Source organism: Podarcis filfolensis (assembly GCF_964270895.1).
Source record: "Podarcis filfolensis genome assembly, chromosome: 18".
In the NCBI taxonomy this organism is placed as follows: domain Eukaryota; kingdom Metazoa; phylum Chordata; class Lepidosauria; order Squamata; family Lacertidae; genus Podarcis; species Podarcis filfolensis.
This window is the reverse complement of record NC_139622.1, coordinates 1,815,442-1,840,239: the sequence shown is the minus strand read 5'-3', so window position 1 is coordinate 1,840,239 and position 24,798 is coordinate 1,815,442. Positions and strand designations below refer to the sequence as shown.

The window sequence follows — 24,798 nt, the reverse complement described above, 5'->3', positions numbered from 1 at the left end:
CTGATGCTCAGTTTCCAGCAATTCTACAGTCACCTTGGAGGCACATAACATCATCATTAAAGAAACCCCTTTAGGAAGTGTTTGGCATTTAGGCTCCCCCTCCTGCTAATAAAGAGTTAATTCCAACTTGCTCAGTGTGATTTATTGCTGGCTTGCTCCTGTCAATCCAGCAGGCTTTTGTGTTGCATCAGGCCAGTGGCACATCTAGGCTTGATGCAACGTAAGAGCCTGCTGGAGAAGTCAGAGAGGAGAGCAGCAGGGGGCACCAGAGCCCAGAGAGAGGCAGAGAAAGACGGATCTTCCTTTGCCCAGCTGAGTTCTAGGACAGTTACAGAGGAGGAGGAAGAGGAGGAAGCCAGAGGAGATTTTGCAATGCAGTTCTCTAGCCGTGTAATGTGTCCCCAAATGTACACACCAGGGTATAAAATGCATGCACTTATGAAAGTGACATACAAAAGTGCCTTATAGATGAGGAAATTGCTCGGGGGGGGGGATATCAGGCAAAACTTCATACAAAAATGTGTGTTTTAGGAAAAAGTTGCACTAAAATGAGGACCATTTGTTTAAAAAATTCAAGCTGACATGGAAATGCGGAGAACTGAATTTAGCATTGCAGACAGCAGGGAATGAGAAAGTGAGAGAAATTGAAACTGACCGTTTTGCCCCTGCCTAACGACTCCCCACCCTGGAAAACCGCCATTTGCTCTTACTCAAAGCAGACACTTTCGTTTCTTTATCACATTGATTTATTCTTTCCTGCCTCCTTCTCCAGCTGGAGGCCTGCTCAAAGCAGCTAACCAAGTTTTAAAACAGTGAGCGTTGAGTCCAGCTAAGTTCCAGGAACACAGGAAGTTGCCTTTATCTCATCATCTACTCCCATTCACATAAGCTCTTACTAAATAGGTTTGTGTATAAATCAGGCCCCTTTCATCCAGAACCACGAGGACTGGGATCCTTATTTTTAAGAAGAGGGCTAGACCTCAGTGGCAGAGCATCTGCTAGGGTTAATTGTAAACCTGAATGCCTGTACCAGTGACAATAATGCACCAAAACCCATTGCATTAGGCAAAATTGTGGAGTGATACCTCTGTTTTAAAAGTAAAACAACTTAAAGGTAAAGGTAAAGGTACCCCTGCCCGTCCGGGCCAGTCGTGACCAACTCTAGGGTTGTGCGCTCATCTCGCTCAAGAGGCCGGGAGCTGGCGCTGTCCGAAGACACTTCCGGGTCACGTGGCCAGCGTGAGGAAGCGGCATCTGGCGAGCCAGCACCAGCGCAGCACACGGAAACGCCGTTTACCTTCCCGCTATAAAGCGGTCCCTATTTATCTACTTGCACTTAGGGGTGCTTCGAACTGCTAGGTGGGCAGGAGCTGGGACCGAACAACGGGAGCTCACCCCGCCGCGGGGATTCGAACCACTGACCTTACGATCAGCAAGTCCTAGGCACTGAGGTTTTACCCACAGCGCCACCCGCGTCCCTAAAAACAACTTAGGTAAATGTAATTAAATAGACATTTGAGGTTTCTGTGAATATTGATGGTTCGTTTCTTGGGTAAATAAGGGGAAACAAGAAAACATTTATCCCCACCCCTGCACCCCAAAATATGGAGAACTGACTTGAAATAGGAAGAAATGAGAAACTGACACTGCCAGGTTCACTTTTGCCTGCTCTCGAGTAGACATGCCTAGGATTGTGCTGCGGGGTGTCCAAGGTTTTGGGAATGCTGGGTCGGTGGGATGAGCAAAGGGGAGGCAGGGCGTCAGAAGGATGACAGAAGTTTGCAATGAAGTTTGTTTATTTCAGGAAACAATACAGCAACAGTAAGCACTAGCAGTACAGAAGAAGGCAGAGGTTTCTCTGGGGAAAGCCGTGATCGATCCACAGGAGGAGTTGCCTGTGCATCTGACTTCACAATGACCAAGCGCGTCTCTCGTATCTGACTCTCTCTAGCAAGGGAGGAAGAATCCAGCTGGGAACAAGAAGCTGCTGGCTGCTTTTCTCCTTGCTGGCCTCACTCTTCCTTCATTGTCTCTTTGATCCAAGGGAGATAGGCGGCAACACGCGTGTAAATTGATGGCGGGATTTGGAAGCCATAGGAGACGATTCCATGGGCAACTCCATTGCAGACCAGGGCACTCCCGGAATCCCCCTGAGCAGGAATTATGGGGTTGGAGAGGGGAGAGAGAAACTTGACTTATTTCCCATTATTATTCACCATTGTATTTCTATCCCGCCTTTCCTCCAAGGAGTTCCAGGCAGCTGACGCAACACTTCCCTCACAACCACCCTGCGAGGTAGGCTGGGCTGAGAGATGGAGTGACTGTCCCAAAGTCACCCAGCGAGTTTCATGGGCTGCTGCCAGCAACTCCTGGCTGGTTGCTCAGGGAAGTACAAAGACAAGTGAGTGTTTCTTACCAACCAGTTTTTATCCAGTATTTACAGAGAGGGCTATAGAACCCAGCCTCTTGGATAATGGCGTTGTCCCGAGTGAATCTCCACCCCCCCTCGCCCACGTCCTCATTCGTCTCTCCCATGGGTGCTGCAAAGGGCCCTCTGTCTGAGCTCTTTGCTCTCCTGCTTTCAAGGCTTGCCGGGTTCTGGGAGAGGGGGGTCTGGAATGCTTTCTAAAGACACGGTGTCCATCAGCTGTCACCCCCCCCCCGGTGCTTCCTCCTCCTCCTCTCCCATTATTTCTCAACGTTCCCCCTCATCCGCCTCTGAGCTGTGACCCCTGATGTGAATCTAAACAGTCTTCCTCTTCCTCCTCCCTGGAAGGGTCAAGCTGGGCAGGGGGTCTCCACCATTCCTCCTCTGCCCACTCCCGGACAGCAAGTGGGGATTTGAGCCGTGGTCTCTTGGGTCTCAGTCTGAACTGAAGTCTCCAGGTGTGCCTGCCTATCCCACTCAGGTGAGGGCTTGAACATCTGGGTGGACGAGAGCACTGGTAGATGATAGATAGATAGATAGATAGATAGATAGATAGATAGATAGATAGATGATAGATAGATGGCTTGCAAGCTTCATCCCGGCAGAAGCGCCTACAAATTAGTGGTGGCCAAACTTGGCCCCCCAGCTGTTTTTGGACTACAACTCCCATCATCCCTAGCTCACAGGACCAGTGGTCACGGATGATGGGAAATGTAGTCCCCAAACAGCTGGAGGGCCAATTTTGGCCACCACTGTCATAGACTCTTGGGAGGGCATGGCCTCCTCCATTCCTCTCCCCCTCTCCCAGTTAACCTCCATCAATGCCAGTAGGCCCCACCACAAGCACAATTCTGCCTCCCCCTGCAGAAAAGGAAGTTTGATGGGGGTGGATTCAAACAGTTGTGGATTGAGCAGTTCTGGGCGGGGGGGCGGGGAGAAAGCTGCAGAAAGATAGATCTGCTTCTGCAGGACTGAAACCACTCACATTTAGAGCTCAGTGAATGCACAGGCTTCTTCCAGTGAACCCTGGGACCTGTTGTGCACCCTTCTCAGACCTCTGATTTCCAACCCCCTCCACAAACTACAGTTCCCAGGTTTCTGTGGGGGAAGTTGTGTGCATGTGACTGATAATCTGTCATGCAAGAACAACACAATCCGTTTTAAAACGTTGGCGTAAAAGTCTTCTGAAAGATCACAGAAGGATGCAAAGTGGAGACATTTTTAGAGTTGGGGCATTTTTTGTGTGAATTGCAAGAAGCAGAAAAACCACTAACATGGATTCATCCTTGCTCTTCGCCTTGCCCACAACAGGCAATTGCACTCTGTTTCCGTTTAAATCACCACAGGGATCGCCCAAGTGGCACCCATGGGTGCAGTAGTACTCTTCCGGTCTTCCTGGGGTCTCTGGGTTCTCCCCCCCCTAGTGCTGGTGGTGCCTTTTCCTCCCTTGAAAAGTATACAGAGCTGAAAGGGGGCAAGGGGGGCTCCTTCCCCACTTCCTCTTTCAACTCTATGGACTTTGCAAGGCTCAGATGAACTCCACCGGAAGGGACCAGAGGTGGCGGCACCAACAGCCCTCACTCAAAGATCCAAAGCAGCCCATGGGCCTAAAAAAAAGATGTTGGCAGCCCCAAAACTTTTAGTAAATATTTCTAAAAATTGCATATGAATTAGCATGTGCAATTTTGTAAAATGCAGGGGCTTTTGTTCTGCATTCTCCTTGTTTTTGACAATGACATGTGGGCTTACGTTGCTGACGTCGCAGAGCTTGGCCCGGCTGCCGGCGCACACCATCCTGTCAGTGAGTTCCGGAATGAACTGGAGGCACTTCCGGCGGCCAAGGGCGGTGACATTGGTCTCAAAAAGTTTGGAGCTGCCTTCGTATCTCGCATCAATGCGGCCCCATCCAGCCACAAAACATTCTGTGTCTTTGAGGAGGTCGTTTTCGTTTTCCGGTAATGGGATGACTTGGACGTACTTGTTGATCTTGGCTTCACGGTCGAGCTTCAGGGGAGGAAGGAGGAGAAGAGGATGGTCTGAAACCAGCCTGCTTCCAGAGAGTCATGAGACATCACAGAGAGGGCACTGATAGCTCAGGGTGGGGGAGAAACTTTATCCACTTAACGTTTAACGTTAATTTAATCTGTGCTTTTGGAAATAATGGGTGGTATCTAGCTAAGTTCTAGATTGATAGATTTAAGTAAGTCATGTCCTTTAATTTTAATCTGCCCAATCCAAGTCTAAAGTTGAATACAACCCAAGTCATTCATCAAAACATGGCCTTCCTTTGAAATTCATGCTTCTCTGAATTTTGTAGTGCAAATTTCCACAGCCAAGTAATGTGCACGTAGAGTGGAAAAATGTATATACCAGGGTAAAGTATGCATATAAGTGCATATAATCATGAAAAACAAGCCTTATGAGGAATGGTTGAGGGAGTTGGGTATGTTTAGCTTGGAGAAAAGAAGACTGAGAGGAGATATGAGAGCCAACTTTAAAGAGCTGAAGGACTGTCACACACAAAACGGAGCCAGCTTGTTTTCTGCTGCTCCAGAGGGCAGAACCCGAACCGATAGAGTCAAATGACAAGGAAGAAGAAGAAGAGTTTGGATTTGATATCCCGCTTTATCACTACCCAAAGGAGTCTCAAAGCGGCTAACATTCTCCTTTCCCTTCCTCTCCCACAACAAACACTTTGTGAGGTGAGTGGGGCCGAGAGACTTCAGAGAAGTGTGACTAGGTAAGAGTTGTGTGGCGAGTTCCCAGCCCCCCCCCCAGTGAAATAATGACACGTGGCACAATTATTGGTTACAGGTGATGAGCAGTATTGGCTTAGGCATTGGTCCTAACAGACTATATCTGACTTCAGCCCGTCTGCTTGAAGTCCGGGAAAGGTTAACCACCAGTCGGGGGAGTCCTGCTGATGCACATCAACTAGGAACTGCCCCGGGGTCACCCACTGGGGGCGTGCCTTAGGCCCTCACCTCCCTAGGCTTTGGACAGGGCCACGCCCCCCAGAATCCTTTACCGGACTACCCTTCAATGTGCGGGGCAGGTGATGGCGCTTCCTCCCGTCTTCCTTCTACAGAACAATACCAATGCCTAACAGCCAATACCCAGAAAGTTGTGACGGTTTGCTACGAGGTAGGCAAAAACCAAGTGGCTGGTGCCAATTTGCCAAGTGCAAAAATTCCTACCAGGCCCCTCAATGGCGACCAACCAAGGTCCATAGCAAGGTCAAGGAATGAAAACCTTATAGGGTGGGAGGGTGGGAAACAGGAATAGCTGGCAGGCGGGGAAAGAGGGAGATCCCCGGCCGCATCCTGGCTTAAGTATGTCAGGCCACGCCCCCAAAACCAGCCAATTGGCTGGCCAGGGGATGACGCGGCTGGGAATCCCCCCAATCACTCCAGCCGCCGCGCACGTGGTGGGGCCGTGAAGCCCACAACTCCACCTCCTTTTAGGGCGGAAGTGGCTCTGTTCAACAAGGGAACCTGGGAAAGTGTTGCGCTCTCCTTCACGGGGTGGTGCGGTGGGGGAGCTTAAACATAGTTTGGATAGCAGAGACTCTTTAGCTATGACTCTTGCTTTTTAGGGGGCTGGACTGGGTGACTTTTGGGGTGAGGCCTCCCAGCTCTACAAGTCTATGATCCTATGAAAACAGCAAAACAAGAATGCATTCTATTAGGGGGAAATTGGGTTAGGGAAATGTGCATATTAAGGAAAACTGCATTTGCACACAACTGCTGGTGAGTTTTCAAGAGAGTGTTTTAAAAAGATGCAAGTTGATATAGAAATGTGGAGAATAGGAAAATAAGATATGTGGAGGAACTAAGAGGGACAGATTGCCTCCCTGCTGGCAACATGCCTTTGTTGTGATTTTGGAGGTTTTTGTTTGTTTTCACAGATCAGATAAAATGGGGGGTGGGGTGGAATTTTGGTGGAAATGTCCTCCGATAGACACTTTACCTGAGTATATGCCTTTCTGTAGACACAACTTGACTGGAGAAATACATTGCTGGTTTCAGAGATGTGCTGATTTTGAAAAGGTGGCTGTGTTTGGGTTTATGTATTATTCCAAAATTGCCAATTGGTATGTGTGCCTGTACAGTGGACCTTCAGCTTACGTTACCCTCAGGTAACGTAAACTGCAGGTTGCGAAAGCGGCAAACCTGGAAGTGCTACTCCCCGCGCGCATGCGCAGAAGTGGTCTCTCCGGTTGTGAAAACTTCGGGATATGGCCGGACCTCTGGAACGGATCCTGTTTGCAACTGGAGGTACCACTGTAAATACTAAATTTATTGAATTTATTCCCCACCCCTTGCAAGTAGTGGGCTGCACAGAATATCAACCTACTACCTATTTGACTTGACTTGTCATCTTACTTTTCTGTATGTGGATACAGAACGCTATTTGCAACCTGAAATTTGATAGTTCCAAAAATAATGACATATGCATTTCGGGCGAAAGCACCAGTTGACAATCTTTCTCCATACCTTTAACAGAAGGATGTCGTTGAAGGGGGTTCCAGCAACCACCATATAATCCGGATGCTGATGGTAACTTTTGACTCCAAACACCTGCTGGGTGCTTTCGACAGCCTTCAGGTCGTGAGCACCCAGAATGACGGAGATATCTCTTTGAACAAGAAGAGAATCAACAGAAAGCCACAGCCGATTCCCCCCCCCCCCCGGCTTCCATATGTAATCACATTCACCTTAGCATTTCTCCATCACCCTATTTACCTTCTTTTTATGCTTAGAGAAATTAACTTTAGTATTTGTAAACCGGTATCAAAAATCAACATTACAAAATATTTTAAATCAAAGCTGCAAACATTTTCAAATCTTTACAATGTGCTTTCATATACTGTATACCGTCCATATAACGGTGTTTCCGTGCGCGCTCTGGTTCGCCAGAAACGGCTTAGTCACATGACCCGGAAGCTGTCTGCGGACAAACGCCGGCTCCCTCAGCCTATAGAGCGAGATGAGCGCACAACCCCAGAGTCAGTCACGACTGGACCTAATGGTCAGGGGTCCCTTTACCTTTACCTTTATACAGCACATACAGTACATTTTTAATTATTTCTATGCAATTTTACACACGTTCTACTTACCCAGTCTAAAAACCTTTCCAATTCCAAAGTCAACTTTTTAGCCCCCCCTCATTTTTGGAAGCTGAAAGTCTAAAAATTCAAACCCACTCTGCGTTACCACGACTCACCCATTGCAGTGGGCTGCAGTCAGGACCCACTGAGGGGCCACGAGGAATCCCCCGCACATGAAACCTCTGCCTCCTTTCAGAGCTGCCACATATGTCCTTGTATGTGGCTTCGATTCACCACCCCCGACGATCTTGCTGCGGAGGCTGCCTGGAAGAGAGAGACCAGAATCACCGATTCCACCACACCGTGAAATGGCGTCAATCTCGGAACCGGTAGGTAGGACTTGGGGGAGAAGGAGTCTTGTGAGGTGGACTTGTCGGCTTGTCTATCCAGCATATCTTTTAAGAATCTTAGCCATCCCAATTGGTGACCCTCACCATCTCTAGTGGGAGGGAGTTCCATAGTTTTAACTATGTGCTGAGTGAAGAAGCACTTTCTTTTATCTGCCGTTAATTCCTCAGCATTTGCCTTTATTGGATGTCCACAATCTCTAGAGTTACGAGACACCAGGGGCGGGGGGGGGGACCTTTCTCTACTGTCGTTCTGCTTGCCATGTGCCATTTTAAACACCTCCATCAAGTCACTTGCCTTTTCTGTAAACTAAGAAGTCCAAAATGCTGCAACCTTTCCCCATAGGGCAGTTGCTTCAACCCAGTGATCATAGAATTGCAGAATCCTAGAGCGGGCAGTGACCCCCAGGGCAATGCAGGAATCTCTACTGAGGCATCCCTGACAGATCACCCTCTGCTTAAAAACCTCCCGTGGAGGAGAGCCCACCGCCTTCCGAGGGAGACTGTTCCATGGTCAAACGGCTCTGGCCATCAGATTGGATGAAGTCGCTACTCACCGCCAGTGTCCAAGTGGGCAGACAGAAGGGCAAAGAGGAGGAAGCAGAATCTTCCCGGCTGCTCCATTGTTCTGCCTCTGAAGTTGAAGGAAGGGACCGGACTGGCTCTCTTCATGTGACATCATGTTTTATAGACTGGCTACCGGCAGCTGGAAACGGTTTTGCACGACCACCTAATCTTCCTCTTCCTTTATCTGTGATCTGGATCCGAAAATCGTTGGTACAAGACGCTTACTTCTTGGAAGGGAAGCGCTGAGCAAGATAATAGAGCTGGGCTGGGGTCGCGTGTGGCCCTTGTGACTCTCCCCTGACCATGCCTTTTGGCTAAACATGGGCCCTTGCTTGCCTGGGTGGAGGATGAAGCGGGTGAAACTTCTTTCAAAGAGGGCCAGATTGGATGAAGTGAACATGCATGAGGGCCGACCAAAGAGCTTTTTTTAGGATTGAAGTGTTTGGGCTTTTACTGGGATTTCCCCCCAAAGTTTTCCCCTGGTCTAGGAACTACCCTACTGAGCAAAAGTAGAATTTGCATTTGCTGCTCCGCCCACTTTTGCCTCAGGGCCTGCCCACCACTGGGATGTGGCCCTCGGAAGGCTGCCAGGACATTCGCAGGGAAACCAAAATGCTTGTTTACAAAGCTATTGCACTACCAACCTTACTGTACGCTTGTGAAACATGGACCACTTATAAACACTGTTGTGTATTGAGTCAAAGGATTTTATATCTGTATTACTATTGTCTGTATTTGCATTAGGGTAAAGTAACTGCCTTTTGGTTCCAGAGGGTACAGCTACTATTGGTTCATTTAAGCTGCTGTATTTGGATCCTCTGTCTTATTGGTTTCCTCCAAAAGGCAGGACTGTGATTGCCTGATATTGTTCCCTCCAAAATGTATCCTTTCTAGCTAGTTCCCTGTCCCTATAAATGTAGCTCTCCCCTCCTCAGTTCTCAGTCTTGTTTGCTTTAATAAAGAAGTGTTACTACAGAACTGTCTCCAGCATATTATGTCAAGAGAGCTGAAATCACAAACCCCACGTCACAACAACTGGCGACGAGGATGGGATCCGGAATGCTGAGGAGCGGTTAAACGCAGCCCTGCCTCAGAGTCCGGATTGTAGCTAAGAACAAGACTCACTGGCCGGCTGAGAAGACGACCCTGCCCACAGGACAATGGAGAGTCCAAGGGTATTGGAGCCCTTCCAGCCATCAGAGCCCCACACGTGGGAAGACTACGTCGAACGCTTTGAGTTCTTCGCAGTGGCTCAAGGGATCACCGATGCCAGCAAAAGAAGGGCCACATTCCTGAGCTACTGTGGGCCTGAGACCTTCAAGCTGGCCAAGGCATTGCTTGCTCCAGCGAAGCTAAGTGAGACACCTCTCAAAGATATTCTTGCCTGCCTGACAAGCCATTTGGCGCCTACTGAGACCAAGATGGCCCGGCGGTTGGAGTTTCATAAGAGGGAGCAGCGTGCTGGGGAGTCTGTATCTGCATTCCTAGCTGAACTACGGAAGCTCGCTCAGCACTGCGACTTCCAAGATCTGGAAGAGACTCTCCTGGATCGGTTTATCGGTGGTCTGAGCAGCAAGAAAGCCAGAAGACGCATCGTGGCTAAAGAAGAGGTTACCCTTGCTTCAGCCTTGAAGGAGGCCGCTGCCACGGAGAATTATGAAAGAGAGGAGCTTGATGCCAGTCGCAAGGCCCCTAAGCCACAGATAGAAGTTGTGCATGCCATGGACGAGCTAGAGGCTACTCCGAGCCAAAGCCCAGTCCGTGGGGTCGAGTCAGTGCGTCAGGCCTGCACAGTGCTCAAAGATCACCGAGGCAGGTGCCCTGGTTGTGGCGGAAACCATGAGCGGAAGAGTTGTCATTTCCGGGATGCTATGTGCCGGACGTGCGGGAAGACAGGTCACATCGCCAGGGTCTGTAGATCGGCGGCGTTGGGAGCGACAGGAGCAACTAGACTGGAGCATCGCAGACCGTCCACAGCAAACCATGTTCCAAAGGACTGCCACTATGTAACGGAGATCAACGGGAGGGTCGTGCAGTTTCCAGCGCAAGGCAAGCCACACGTCAAGGTGAAGATTGAGGGTCAGCTGTGCGACATGGAGGTGGACTCCGGATCTGGATTCACTATCGTGTCGGACCAGACCGCGAGGACATTCTTCCCCAGGGGTAAGTTGCCCCCTCTGGAGCCCTTCCCGGCAACCTTGCAGTCATACTCAGCGGGCCGCATCCATGTCATGGGAATGTGTGCCGTGAGAGTACAGTTCCGGGACAAACAGGCGGTACTCAAACTGGTGATTGCGAAGGGCAGTCGCCCCAGTCTCCTGGGCACTGACTGGTTCCCCGCCCTGGGACTGAGTATATCAGGGCTTAATTCAATCCAAACCTGCCCTGAGATGAGCGAGGCATTATGCAAAGAATTTGCTGGTCTCTTTAATGGAAAACTGGGTTGTTATAAAGGGCCCCCAGTTGACTTCGAATTGGACCCTGGGGTGGCCCCAATCCGACTCAAACCAAGGCGAGTGCCATTTGCACTGCAACCCAAGATCGAAGCAGAGCTGGATAAATTGGTCAAGCAGGGAGTTCTCTCACCCGTGGACTCTGCTAAGTGGGAGACTCCAATCGTCACGCCCCTTAAAGCAAATGGGGAAGTCAGGATCTGTGCAGATTACAAATGTACTATCAATAAGGCACTCAGGGGAAACTCATACCCCATTCCAGTCGTATCACATCTGTTGGCTAAACTGGCTGGGGGCAAGGTGTTCGCCAAAATTGACCTGGCACAAGCTTACCAACAGCTGCCAGTAACCCCACAATCAGCGGAAGCACAGACTATTGTCACACATAAAGGGGCGTTCAGAGTTAACAGATTACAATTTGGAGTTTGTGTGGCCCCAGGGATTTTTCAAGGGCTCATGGAATGCCTGTTAAGAGATCTGCCGGGGGTCTTGCCATTTTTTGATGACGTTTTGATTGCTGGAAAAGACCCACAGGAACTGGTTGCGCGTGTCCGTGCAGTGTTGCTCAAGTTCCAGGAGGTGGGGTTGCAACTGAATAAGGAAAAATGCAGTTTTGGGGTGCCAACTGTGGATTTCTTGGGGTTTAAAATTGATGCATCGGGCATCCACCCCACAGATGCTAAGATTAAGGCCATCATCGAGGCACCATGACCACAGAACAAGACGCAGTTGCAGTCATTCCTGGGACTTATTAACTTTTATCATTCGTTCTTACCCCAGAAAGCTTCGGTAGCTGAACCATTACATCGACTGTTGCAGAAAAAGAATGTGTGGCGATGGGGGCAGGGGCAGCAGAAGGCTTTTGACTCCTTGCGAGGAATGCTGAGTAGCAGGAGCGTCCTTGCTCATTATGATGAGTCGAAGCCGCTGGTCCTGGCATGTGATGCCTCTCAATACGGCCTGGGGGCGGTGCTGAGACATAGGGAACCGGATGGGTCGGAAAAGCCCATCTCTTTCTATTCCTGTACGTTGTCGCCCACGGAGCGCAACTATGCTCAAATTGACAAAGAGGCGCTTGCAATTGTGGCAGGAATCAAAAAGTTCCATGATTATGTGTATGGTCGCCATTTCTCCATTGAAACGGACCACAAACCACTGTTAGGGTTGTTCAACCCGAACAAACAAACGCCACAAATTCTCTCCCCCAGAATGTTGCGTTGGTCTATATTCCTGAATGGGTTCCAGTACACCTTGACCCATGTGCCGGGGAAACGGTTGTGCCACGCTGATGCGCTGAGTCGATTGCCTCTTCCTGGCGGGAGCAATGTGGATCCTGCTCCAGCGGAGCACATAATGATGCTGGAAACACTTCCGGGGGCTCCTGTAACGGCTACTGATATAGCTGAGAAAACGAGGAAAGATGCTGTTCTCTCCCGTGTGCTCACTTGGGTGGGGAGGGGGTGGCCAGGTGGTCCGCATGAAGACAAATTCAGGCCTTATGCGACAAGGCAGCACGAGTTGTCCATGCATAAGGGTTGTCTCCTGTGGGGAGATAGGGTGATCATCCCAGCACCACTGAGAAACAGGGTACAGGGTTCTTGAGACGCTTCACATGGGACACCCGGGAATGGTCAGGATGAAGTCGCTAGCCCGATGTTATGTGTGGTGGCCTGGAATGGACCAGAACATAGAACAATGGGTACGAACATGCAAGGCATGCCAAGAGGTGCGGCCAGAAGTGGCCAGAGCACCAGTTCACTGGTGGGAGCAGTCCAGATCTCCCTGGAGCCGGCTGCACTTAGATTTTGCTGGGCCATTCCAGGGGAAGGTCTTTTTGGTTATCGTCGATGCATATTCCAAATGGTTAGAAGTAGCATGGCATCAGCTGCAGTAATCAAGGTGTTGAGGCAGCTGTTTGTAACCCACGGGTTACCTGAGACCATTGTATCAGATAATGGGGCAGCTTTTGTATCCCAAGAATTCAGGGCATTCTTGGCTGATAACTTCATAAGAGGGGTCACATCCGCGCCCTTTCACCCATCCTCCAATGGGCAGGCTGAGCGCATGGTAAGAACAGCCAAAGAATCCACTGCGCGCTTAATGGAGGGTAACTGGTCAGCTCGCATCGCGCAAATGTTATTTTTGCAGCATGCGACACCGTGTACTGCGACGGGCAAGTCGCCAGCTGAGCTGCTCTTGGGTAGAAGACTGGTAACGGTGCTGGATTATGTCCACCCCGATAAAATGCCAAACCGTAATTCAAGAGCAACCCCCCAGGCTGAGGCTGACACAACAAGGTATCTCGCCCCTGAAGATCTGGTCTGGGTGAGGAACTATTCACGAGGTTCGCGGTGGGTGGCTGGTGTGGTCACCCGGACTAGTGGACCAGTGTCCTACTATGTGACCTTGGAAAATGGGCAAGTTTGGAAGAGACATATAGATCAGCTGAGGCGCCGGGCGCTCAGCAGGGAGGGGTCAGATAATTCATCCCTGGCTAACGACGCAGAGCTGCAAGACCAGAGTGAAAATGGCCCAGAGGTGCAGTCACCAGGGGCTTCAACAAATGAACCAGGGTCTGCTAGTCCTCAGGATGATGAGGTACAGGTAGGGGACCCTGCGATGTCTGGGACTCCATCTGTTCCTGACGAAACCCCTATAGCACCCCCCCTACCACAGGTAACATCCAATCCAGAACCGGCAACACCTGTTGTCAGGAGATCAAGTAGAAGTTGTAGGCCCCCACAGTACCTGAGAGATTACGTCTGCGGTGCTCACTAGGGGGGGAGGGGTGTTGTGTATTGAGTCAAAGGATTTTATATCTGTATTATTGTTGTCTGTATTTGCATTAGGGTAAAGTAACTGCCTTTTGGTTCCAGAGGGTACAGCTACTATTGGTTCATTTAAGCTGCTGTATTTGGATCCTCTGTCTTATTGGTTTCCTCCAAAAGGCAGGACTGTGATTGCCTGATATTGTTCCCTCCAAAATGTATCCTTTGTAGCTAGTTCCCTGTCCCTATAAATGTAGCTCTCCCCTCCTCAGTTCTCAGTCTTGTTTGCTTAAATAAAGAAGTGTTACTACAGAACTGTCTCCAGCATATTATGTCAAGAGAGCTGAAATCACAAACCCCACGTCACAACAAACACCATCTCCAACTCTTTGAAAGATTCAATAAACAGTGTCTCCGAAAAATTGTACACATCACTTGGGAAGACAGGCGAACTAATATCAGTGTACTGGAAGAAGCAAAGATCACCAGTGTTGAAGCAATGATTCTTCAACATCAACTTCATTGGACTGTTCATGTTGTGCGGATGCCTGATGATTGTCTTCCAAAGCAAATACTCTATTCCGAAATTAAAAATGGAAAGTGTAATGCTGGTGGCCAACAAAGGAGGTTTAAAGACTGTCTCAAGGCAAATCTTTAAAAATGTAGTATAAACACCAACAATTGAGAAACACTGGCCTGTGAACGCTCCAGTTGGAGAATAGCCTTTCCCAAAGGTATCATGGGCTTTGAAGACACTCAAACTCAGGACGAAAGGGAGAAACAGGCTAAGAGGAAGGCACGCTTGGCAATGTCCCCACTGTGGAAGGACATGTGGATCCAGAATTGGCCTCCACAGTCACTTACGGACTCATTGTTAAAACCGTGTTTATGGAAGACAATCTTACTCAGTTACGAGGGATTGCCTAGGAAGGGGCCTTGTTCTGAGTCACAGCGCTGGCCCACCGAGCCTTGTGTTGCTGACCCTGACTGACAGGGGACCTTCCCAGTCCCAACTGGAGATGCCACTGCATGTTGAACCTGGGATGTTCTGCATGCAGTTGCTTCTAGAGCTCTAGGCACCTGTGCGCACCAGTCTAGTGTCTAGGCACCTATTCCCGGGTCTGCGCTCCAGGAGCAGCTGCAGACACAGCGGACCACTCTCCCTCCCCCAGAGACAGAGACTGCGCCTGCACAGAAACCGCCTCTGCTCTCCCCTCTTCAGTCCCTTCCTGGTTCAGGGAGACAGTGGTACAGGAGAGGGTTGAGAAGCCCCTGGCCCTTCACGCGCCTGACCTGCCTCTTCCTCCTCTTCCTCCAACCTTCTTCCTCTGTTCCACACTCCAGCTTTCAAGCTTCTGCCGCCTTGCTCCCTGGCAAACCACAGTGCCCCACAAACCACTACCTGCCTCTCCTGAGCCAGACTCTAGCCCCACTCCCCACTCCCCCCGGCGCACACTTGTTGGCATCCTGCCAGTTTGTGACAGTGCTTCACCATTGCGCTTTGGCTAGGGGTGGAAGGATCTGTCCATTTCTGTTCCCTTGGTTTCTCATTTCTCCATGTTGAATAATGTGACGTGCCCAGGAAACCTGCAACCCTCCAGATAGGCTCCAGTTCTGACTCCTGTCACTTTTGAACGTTGGCCATGTTAGCTGGGGCACAAGAATCTCACCGCATCTGGAGGTTCCCTTTATCAGCTTGATGGAATCATGGTGGGGCTGTCAGAAAACTGCCATTTCCCGTCCGATAACAGTGAACATCGTGCCCTTGCTTAGATACGCTTACAATATAAATTATTAGGTTTATTTTCAACATCTGCAGGCTTTTAGCGGTTTGCAATGAGCAAATAATAAAAAAGCAGTGAAATAGCTCAACACAAGTGGTTCCCCCCAATTCAGCTGAAACTGCAACTTATTCTGGCTTCTCCAGTCTCACTGTTATTCAGGCCCTTCATGGCAAGGGCCTTCAGGACTTAGTAGAGCAGCCTTTTGCTGCTATGACCTGCTGCAAACCCGTTGCTCGATCCCAGCTCCTGCCAACCTAGCAGTCCAAAAGCGCGTCAAGAGTGCAAGTAGATAAACAGGTACTGCTCTGGCAGGTTTCCGTGCGCTGCTCTGGTTTCACCAGAAGCGGCTTGGTCATGCTGGCCACATGACCCGGAAAAACTGTCTGCAGACAAATGCCAGCTCCCTCGGCCAGAAAGCGAGATGAGCACCGCAATCCCATAGTTGTTTGCAACTGGACTTAACTGTCAGGGGTCTTTTACCTTTTTACTTCTTACCTACCTAGGAAGTCTGTTGGTCTACCTAGCTCAGTATTGCCTACACTGACTGGCAGCAGCTCAGCAGGGTTTTGGACAGGGGGTCTTTCTCTCCCATCCCTACCTGGAGATGTTGGCAGGGAGTGGACCAGAAGTCTCTTGCAAGCAAAGCAGGTACCCTGCCACTGAGCTGTGCTCCTTTCCCTGAAAACAAAGCAAGATTCTAGTCCTCAATATTCTCAAATTAAATAGGAACATGGGGGAACTGCCTCTTGGGTCCATTTGGCTCAGTATTGTCTACTCTCTGGGGTTTGGGGCAGGTAGTTGAGTTGGGAACTTGTCTGTCGCCTGCATGCAAAGACGGGCTCTGGCTGATGGAGCGGATGGGACTAAGAGGAGGTCCAAAGGCCAAGCAGGCGGTTTCTGCACGTGCCATAGAGGGAAGCGAGCGGCAGGTGGGGCTTGTCCACCTGGGAAGGGAGCCCACCTAGGCCCTAAACCTCTGCCGCCTTGCGGCTACACTCATTTGTGAGAAGGGCTTCAGGAGTAAACCCCAATCATTAATGAGGGTGTAGGAGAGGTATAAAGATTTAATAGAACAAAAAACACCCTGGGGGTTATCACCAATTGAAGCTTCGTTACTCAAACCACTCGGTAAAAAGGGGAAATGGCCAATATATAGAGATTTACTGAGAGATCAAGAAAGAAAATGGAAATTAAAAGATTATGAGGAAATTAAAGACCATTTTCAGAGTTGGTTGCACTGCAATTACATGAGATGTATAAGGAAGATAATAAGAAAGGGTTTAGCTATACAATTTCTAGATTTCAAAAGGAAGTTATAGCAGAAGAAGTGAAGCTGCTGAAGAAAGCATATAGTATTCTGCTAGAATGTGGGGGGGAAAGATGAGGAGGTCAAATCAGTCATGATCAAATGGGCACAAGATATAGGACATATATACAGAAAAAGAAGGTACTTTGTATCATATGTGGTGGGAATGTAGAAAAGTTAAAAAAAAGGGAAATGTTATATAATGAATTGAAAAAAATGTTTAAAATGACATTTGTAAAAAAAACCAGAAGCATTTTTGTTAGGGATTGTAGGACAAGACCTGCCAAGACAAATAAAGAACATATTTATGTTTGCTACAACAGTGGCAAGAGTCTTGTTAGCACAAAGATGGAAGAATGAGGAAATCCCAACAAAAAAACAGTGGCAAGAAAAACTGATGAGTTATGCAGAATTGGCCAAGTTGACATATAAACTATGTGACAAGGACAATCGTGATTTCAAGGAAGAATGGGAACTTTTTACAAATTATTTAAAAAGACAACAAAATTATCTGGACTTCTTGGCAGGTTTTGAATAAACACCCACAAATTTATTAGTTGAATATATAATAGATAAGGCAATGATATGTACAATTTTACAATATGCAGAGAACAATATGTGCAAAGAAACCAGAGAGAGGAGCTGAGGGAAGTCTGGGGGGTGGAGAGGGAGGGAGGGGAGGGGATAAAGAAGGGAGGGAAATGTAATTTGATATATTGATTGATAATCTGGTTGTTAAATTTATTTTATGTGTGTGTGTGTGTGTGTGTGTGTGTGTGGAGTAAATCCCGAGGAACAACCCACGCTCACTGCCTTCCGGGAGGGACATCTCCAGGAGAAGTAAAGGCTAAGGGTTAAACCCGACACAAATCCAGAGTGCAGTCCCTAAGGCGGTTGGGTGGAGCTTTGTACTTCAAGTGATTGAGCTAATGTGGAAAGAGAATAAATGACAAGGCACTTTTTAATTGGAAATAAACCTTTGGGGAATCTCATATCAAAACTTCTATATCCCCTCCTTCTGGCAACTCCTGCTGCAGCCAAGCTGGTGCCAAACGTCCTGCTCTGCTTCCTGGCGTGTGTGTGTGTGTGTCTTGTTGTCTAGGCAGCCCAGGACCCCCAGGCACCCTGCCCGGGCTTGTGGCCCTTGGGTGCTGCTCATGCAGCAAAAACAAGGCAGGAGGTGGCAGTTCAGAGACTCTTCCAGCCCTGCCTGCAGATGGTGGTGGGTTGAACCTGAAGCCTTCTGAACGCTCTAAGCCCTGAGCTAAGGAAATGTGCATATTGGTTTGGCACCTAAACTCCACTCTATTTCGTTGTTCCTGTTTTAGGCAAAGGTCTGCAGTCCAGTGACAGACCATCTTTTCATGGAGAAAATCCCAAAGTCAGTCCCTGGCCTCTCCAGGTAGGATCCATCATGTTTGGAGAGCTATGACTAGCCAATGCAAACAGGACAGAGGCAGAGGGACCAGTGACTTGGCAGAAAGCAGGCCCCTTATTCAGACCACGAGGACTAGAGTGCTGGGTTTTCATAAAGCGACTCCCTGTGAGTAAAGGGCTCCTGAGGGGCAGGACCTGACACAAGCTCCCTTGGTGGAGGGATGGCAGGTGGCACTTGTGGGGAAAGCTGTGGGTCATGGCTACTGAAAGGGGTTCAAATCGAAAGCATCCTTTTCAGCCACTTGGTCTCCATTTGTTGAATATGTTCTGAGGTGAGTCCCAGGGGCCAGGCAGAGAGGGCTTGGGGGCCGCATTGGGGGAGGGAGAGACCCTTGGCTCTCCCCCACTGCTCTCCTGTGTCTCCAGACAGCCCCCCTCCCCTGGAGGTGTGATGATGTCATAAAAAGGCAGGTGAGGAAAGGGCCCATTGGCTCCAGCCCCTCCCTTCTCCATCCTCCTGACTGACAGCTGAGGAGCAGAGAGAGGGGAAGAGGCGCCACCATTTCTCTCTCTCTCTGCTGGGTGACAAATTTGCTGGATGGATCTCGTACTTCCCAGGGTGAGTGGTGTTTCCAAATCCAACGACCAGGGAAGAGCTTTCTGTGTCAGGCCAGTGGCCCATTGAGGCCAGCATCCTGTTCTCACTGTGGCCCAAATGACCCAAACAGGCGGCTCCTGCAAGCAGCACCCAAGGGCAGCAGCGACTCTCCTCTTGTGCCGTTTCCAGCAACTGGCACTCAGAAGCATAGCTGCCATGTTACATGGGGGGGGGGGGAATATGAGGCATTACACCTACACTGTAAAACAAGAAAACCCTTAATAAAATATTTTTTTAAAAAAGAAGCAGCATAGCTGCCTCCAACTATGGAGGCAAAGGTATAGCAATAATAATAATAATAATAATAATAATAATAATAATAATAATAATAATAATAATATATTATTTGTACCCCACCCATCTGGCTGGGTTTCCCCAGCCACTCTGGGCGGCTTCCAACAAAGATTTAAAATACATCAAAATGTCACACATTAAAAGCTTCCCTGAACAGGGCTGCCTTCAGATGTCTTCTAAAAGTCTGGTAGTTGTTTATTTCCTTGAAATCTGGTGGGAGGGCATTCCACAGGGCGGGTGCCACCACCGAGAAGGCCCTCTGCCTGGTTCCCTGTAGCTTTGCTTCTCGCAGGGAGGGAACCGCCAGAAGGCCCTTGGCTAATAGCCACCAGTAGCCCTCCCTTCAACAAGTTTGCCCACTTCTCTTTCAAAGCTACCCAAGCTGGTGGCCACCCCTGCCTCATGCCTCCTGCAGGAGCAAGTTCCATAGGTTAACCCCATGCCAAGTGAAGAAGGACTTAGAATCATAAAGCTGCAGAGCTGGAGGAGACCCCCGATGGTCATCTAGTCCAACCCCATGCGGTGCAGGTCTTTGGGTATGTTGACCCAGTCACCACGTTCTCCCTTTGTTTCTTTTTCAGCCCAGACATGTGACCTCCCCTGCTGGTTCTTCCACCACCTGCTCCAGCCTCTACCCTACCTGTGAGTTCACCTGGTCCTGTGCCCAGGAGTAGTATTTTGGGAGTTACCTATGGCTCACAGACACCCTCCGCAATGCTACTGCCAGCATCCGAGTGTCCCATACCACCCGCGAGCACCGTATCCCAGCTACCCTCCAGGACCGTATTTGAGATCTTGCCCGTCCTGCCCCAGGTGCAATGCGTATGGCTACAGAGGCTACCCACCTGGGCCTGCGTACCCACAGCACAGGGGTGAAGACTGCTTCACCTGCTGCCTGAAAGCTTGTGCTGCCATCTTTTGCTGCTGCTGCGTTATAGACATGGTAACTTACGACTGCGACTGCAACTACAGCTGAGCACCCCAAGACCCTCTCAATGCCTCTGGCATGGATTGCTGCGTAGTCTCTTCTTCTTCTTCCTCTCCGCCTCCTCCACAGCTTCCAAGCACTGTAATAAATGCTGTGCTCTGCGCAGGCAACAGGGAGGCAAGTCTGCCGCAGAGATGGCATCATGGTTTGTTTCTTCCTTTGTTTTGTTTAAAGCATTTGCCACCAAAGCTCCCAGAGTTTTAAAAAGAATGGTGTGGATTGTGTTCTGCTAAATCTTCTGGGTCTGGAAGCAGCTGTCAGGGCTGGAGTCAGATGCAGGCCAGCACGGAAAGCATCAGGCTTTGTTGTTGGTGAAGTTAACTCTTTATTCAAGGAAACGGCATACAACTCAGCAACCCTCCCCAGTAATCCTTGCCCCATGGAGCCGTTGCCAGGACTGAAGGTCCCTGCTCTCCACCCTCTCTAAGGCTTCTCCTCTCCCAGATGTTTCCCAAGCAGTCTCAAACTGCGTCTGCGCACCTCTGGCCTCTGTTTTGCCCTCCACATTATTCTGAGCATTCTAGGAGACCAGGGCACAGGGGTGCTTGTAGCACCAAGAAGGGGAGACTCCCTTGCTTCTTCAGCAGCCTCTTGACCCCTCCTGTGCGTCAGCCTCTGAACTGCTTCCTGTTGCAGGCTCTTCCTGCTCACTACACCCTGTTGCTCCTTCAGCATCCAGCATCTTCTCCCAATCCACTCCCTCTGACCTCTCCTAGGTGTCCCACCACCAATTGCCTGGCTCTGAGCCTTCCTCCTCGGGGGGTTCCCACCACTTGTCTGTGTCCAGCCAGTTCCTGACAGCAGCCTTCATTTCTTTCCTGACCCACCTCTTTGTAGAACAGCCTCCAGGTGTCTCTGACTGCAAAGCTCCTCTCTGTTCCACTAGCCCCAGCCAGTAGAGACGGGGGAAATGCAATTCAGTTTGCAGTTCAAGGCAGGCCTACCAAATCCACACTTCCTGCACCAATGCATAGACTGAAACGCAGCTGTCCTTTAAAATCCACACTTCTCTGGGTGCTCTTCTGCCTCGTGTTCCTCTGCCTTGGCCTGAGGCTCTTACGCAAAATTAAATACATATATATTCCCGCGAGTAACAGTACAAGTTTGGCAGCAAACACAGAGTTCAGGAGCCACAGTTCAGGAATCAGTCAAGACATTCGAGACTGGAGGGAAGTAGCGAAGATGTCCCAACAGTTTCTGCACCCTGCCCGCCAAGCTTTGAAAGATGAGGTGTGACACTCTCACTCCTGAGGCTCGCTCGCTTTGAGAGAATGTCAGAATTGCAAGCAAGCGCTCCTCCAGGATGTGCCGGTCTGCTCCCAATTCTTCATCCTACTGTTAGGACCCTGATCAAGCGCAGACTTGATTTGCATGGCTATTTGGCTGCTCACCCCACAGCCTCCCCTCCCCTGAAATGCTCTGTTCTGTCCAGAGGTTGTGGGCAGAACTGAACCCCAGAAGAATAGAATAGTTGGAAGGGTCTCCATGGGTCACCTCGTCCCATGCTACTCAAAGTGGTGGTCTGCGGACCAGTAGCAGTCTGCAAACCATCAGCTGCTAGACCCTGACATCTCCACCACATCCCAGGTTGCATGGAAGAAGAAGAAGAAGAGTTTGGATTTGATATCCCGCTTTATCACTACCCAAAGGAGTCTCAAAGCGGCTAACATTCTCCTTTCCCTTCCTCCCCCACGACAAACACTCTGTGAGGCTGAGAGACAAGCCCAAGGACCAGAAGTGTGACTAGCTCAAGGTCACCCAGCAGCTGCAGGTGGAGGAGCGGAGACGGGAACCCCTTTCACCAGATTACGAGTCTACCGCTCTTAACCACTACACCACACTGGCTCTCATCACACTGGAACACACCAGGGACCAAATATAGTACACCAGGGGTGGGTGGGAATTACTTGTCCATCACATAAGCATTTCTGTAGTCCAAACCCCTGCAATGCAGGAATCACCGCTGAAGAGTCCCTGGCAGGCGGCCACCCAACCTCCAATGAGGGAGAGTCCACCAGCCTCCAAGGGAGTCCCTTCCACTGTCAAGCAGCTCTTACCATCCGGAATTTCTTCCAAATGTTGAGTCAGAATCTCTCTTCTTGTCATTTGAATCCATTGGTTCAGATCGCTCCATATGTCAGCCCTTTGTCAGGTATTTGATGATGGCTCTCCTGTCACCTCTCAGTCTTCTCTTCTCCAGGCTAAACATACCCAGGTCCCCCCTCAACTGCTTTAAACGTCTACTCACAGCTTGTGCAGGAGTTCCATTCTGGGGATGTCTCAGGTACACAAAAATGTGCATAGTCAAAACCAGTTCCTTGGACTCATCCTGGTGCAAGCAGTCCTATCTTCTAGAGCCAGCGCACTGAATTAGTCTTTTACACACACACACACACACACACACACACACACACACACACACACACTTTTAAGCTCTCTGTTTTGCTCACCAGGCTTTGGGAGGCTGTTTCTGTGTGAGGAAAACCCTGCAGAAAGAGAGCTGTTAAGCTTTCCACCTTCCTTGCGTTAAATTTGTGTGATTTCAGCTGGTAGGCTTTCAACTGCGTAAATTTGAAACTGCATGTGTTAAACATGCATAAAAAGGTAAAAGAAAGGTAAAGGACCCCTGGATGGTTAAGTCCAGTCAAAGGTGACTATGGGGTTGCGGCGCTCATCTCACTTTCAGGCCGAGGGAGCCGGCGTTTGTAGACCGTTTTCTGGGTCATGTGGCTAGTATGGCTAAACCGCTTCTTGCGCAATGGGACACCGTGACGGAAACCAGAGCGCACGGAAACACCGTTTACCTTCCCGCTGGAGCGGTACCTATTTATCTAATTGCACTGGCGTGCTTTCAAACTGCTAGGTGGGCAGGAGCTGGGGCAGAACAATGAGAGCTCACTCCATTGCAGGGATTTGAACCACTGACCTTCTGACTGGCAAGCCCAAGAGGCTCAGTGGTTTAGACCACAGCACCACCTGCGTCCCGTGTTAAACGTGCTTAACATGTGTTATCTGTACTGTATTAATGTAAATAGCATACAAGTAATTTAAACAGTAATTTAAACACATACTGTATTAATACCATGTATGCTCCAAGTTGTTTTGTTGTTGTCCTCCATCTGTCTCAAGAGACAACGGACTGCCCCTCCGGGAGTGAAGTCAAAGCACTGGAGAACTGGAGAAAAAATTGGGTTCCCTTGCCAATAGGAACACACAAAGCTGTAAATGAATTTAGATTGTTGTAAGGTTATTTCAGTTATATGTAAGGCTATGCCAAAAGTGCTGACATTCTCCTGCGGGTCAACCGTCTGTAAACAATGCCCTTGACAAACCTGCTTCCTAGTGAGTCATGAGGCAGCAGCTTCTCCTTTCTGTGTAAATTCTAGCAGGTGCCGTTGCCATTAAGGACTTGGCAAAAAACAACTTTCCCTTGGACGGAAATAGCCATTCTGAAAATAAGTGCAAGAAGCACACACACACCCCATTCAAAATACAGCATACAGTGGTATCTCGGGTTACATACGCTTCAGGTTACAGACTCCGCTAACCCAGAAATAGTACCTCGGGTTAAGAACTTTGCTTCAGGATGAGAACAGAAATCGTGCTCTGGCGGCGCGGTGGCAGCAGGAGGCCCCATTAGCTAAAGTGGTGCTTCAGGTTAAGAACAGTTTCAGGTTAAGAACGGACCTCCAGAACAAATTAAGTTCTTAACCCGAGGTACCACTGTATAGCTATAAACACAAGAAGGTCGTACAGCACCGAAATCGTAGCAAGTAATTAGGAATCTCCTCATCTCAGTTTCTCATTTTTTCCAATCTTACGTTTGGTTCTCTGCATTTCTAGTTTTGTTTTAATACAAAAAACAAAAACATAACCCCCTCATGGACATTCTTCAGCATTCTTCAGCATTCTCCTGCCCTTTTCTCCTACCATACATGTATTTACTTGCAATTTCCTCAAAATACTTATTTTTGCAAAGCGATTTCCCCTTATATGACGCACCTCTGTATGTCCTTCTTGCTAATATTTGTTTCTGTTTTTATCACATGACGCCTTCCTACCTCATCAAGAAGCCCAAGGGGGTGGACATGGTTTCTCCCTCCCCAGTTTATCTTCACAGCAACCCTAAGTGGGAGTGACTGGCCCAACGTCACCCAGTGAGCTACATGGCCGAGAGGGGATTCGAACCCTGGTCTCCCAGGTCATAGTATGGCACTAACATTATGCTACACTTTGCCATAGACAGTGCCGGGTTTACGTACAGTGGTACATACAGCTCAGCTGGCTAAAACATGGTGCTGACAACGCCAAGATTGCAGGTTTGATCCCCACATGGGACAGCGGCATATCCCTGCATCGCAGGGGGTTGGACTAGATGGCCCTCAGGGTCCCTTCCAGCCCCTCTATGGTTCTGTGATTCTATGGCCATGCATGTGCCTCTTAAAAGGTGGGTGCCCACAACACGACTGTCCTCCTTCAGGCCAGTGTCCATTATGGAAGCAGCATAGAAGAGCCCATAAGGCAGCCTTTCTCAACCTGTGGGTCCCCAGATGTTGTTGAACTACAACTCCCATCACCCCTAGCTAGCAAGGCCAGAGCTCAGGGATGATGGGAGTTGTAGTCCAACAACATCTGGGGACCCACAGGTGGAGAACCGCTGCCATAAGGAATGTCCTGATGGACCACAGGATGATGAATGTAGAAGCCTCAGGAGGGGA

The 24,798-nt window shown here is 49.4% G+C and overlaps 1 protein-coding gene and 1 long non-coding RNA gene across 3 annotated transcripts; one reads left to right on the top strand and one right to left on the bottom strand.

The window, feature by feature from the left end:
• Positions 1-1,778: 1,778 nt before the first annotated feature.
• On the bottom strand, positions 1,779-8,736 carry LOC310753509 (mast cell protease 1A-like). The gene is made up of 5 exons (XM_083594884.1): positions 8,443-8,736; positions 7,655-7,802; positions 6,925-7,066; positions 4,178-4,432; positions 1,779-2,150 (listed from the first exon to the last, which is right to left on the bottom strand). Exons 1-5 carry the CDS (start codon positions 8,555-8,557, stop codon positions 2,013-2,015), a joined length of 798 nt encoding a protein of 265 aa, XP_083451010.1. The 5' UTR covers positions 8,558-8,736; the 3' UTR covers positions 1,779-2,012.
• Positions 8,737-17,551: 8,815 nt separating this feature from the next.
• Positions 17,552-20,220, top strand: LOC310753606. Of its 2 annotated transcripts, XR_014543374.1 has the most exons (3): positions 17,971-17,985; positions 18,092-18,759; positions 19,674-20,220. It is a non-coding gene; the product is annotated as an uncharacterized lncRNA (long non-coding RNA). The 2 variants fall into 2 exon arrangements; XR_014543373.1 differs by having other exon boundaries at positions 17,552-18,759.
• Positions 20,221-24,798: the final 4,578 nt, after the last annotated feature.

Excerpts from the sequence above, each read along its gene's own strand:
- LOC310753509 (XM_083594884.1), bottom strand. The coding sequence starts at position 8,557 with ATGAAGAGAGCCAGTCCGGTCCCTTCCTTCAACTTCAGAGGCAGAACA. Across the intron at positions 4,433-6,924 it reads ACGACATCCTTCTGTTAAAG|CTCGACCGTGAAGCCAAGAT; the intron begins GTATGGAGAAAG and ends CCTCCCCTGAAG. Across the intron at positions 2,151-4,177 it reads AGCTCTGCGACGTCAGCAAC|GGGGATTCCGGGAGTGCCCT; the intron begins GTAAGCCCACAT and ends ATTCCTGCTCAG.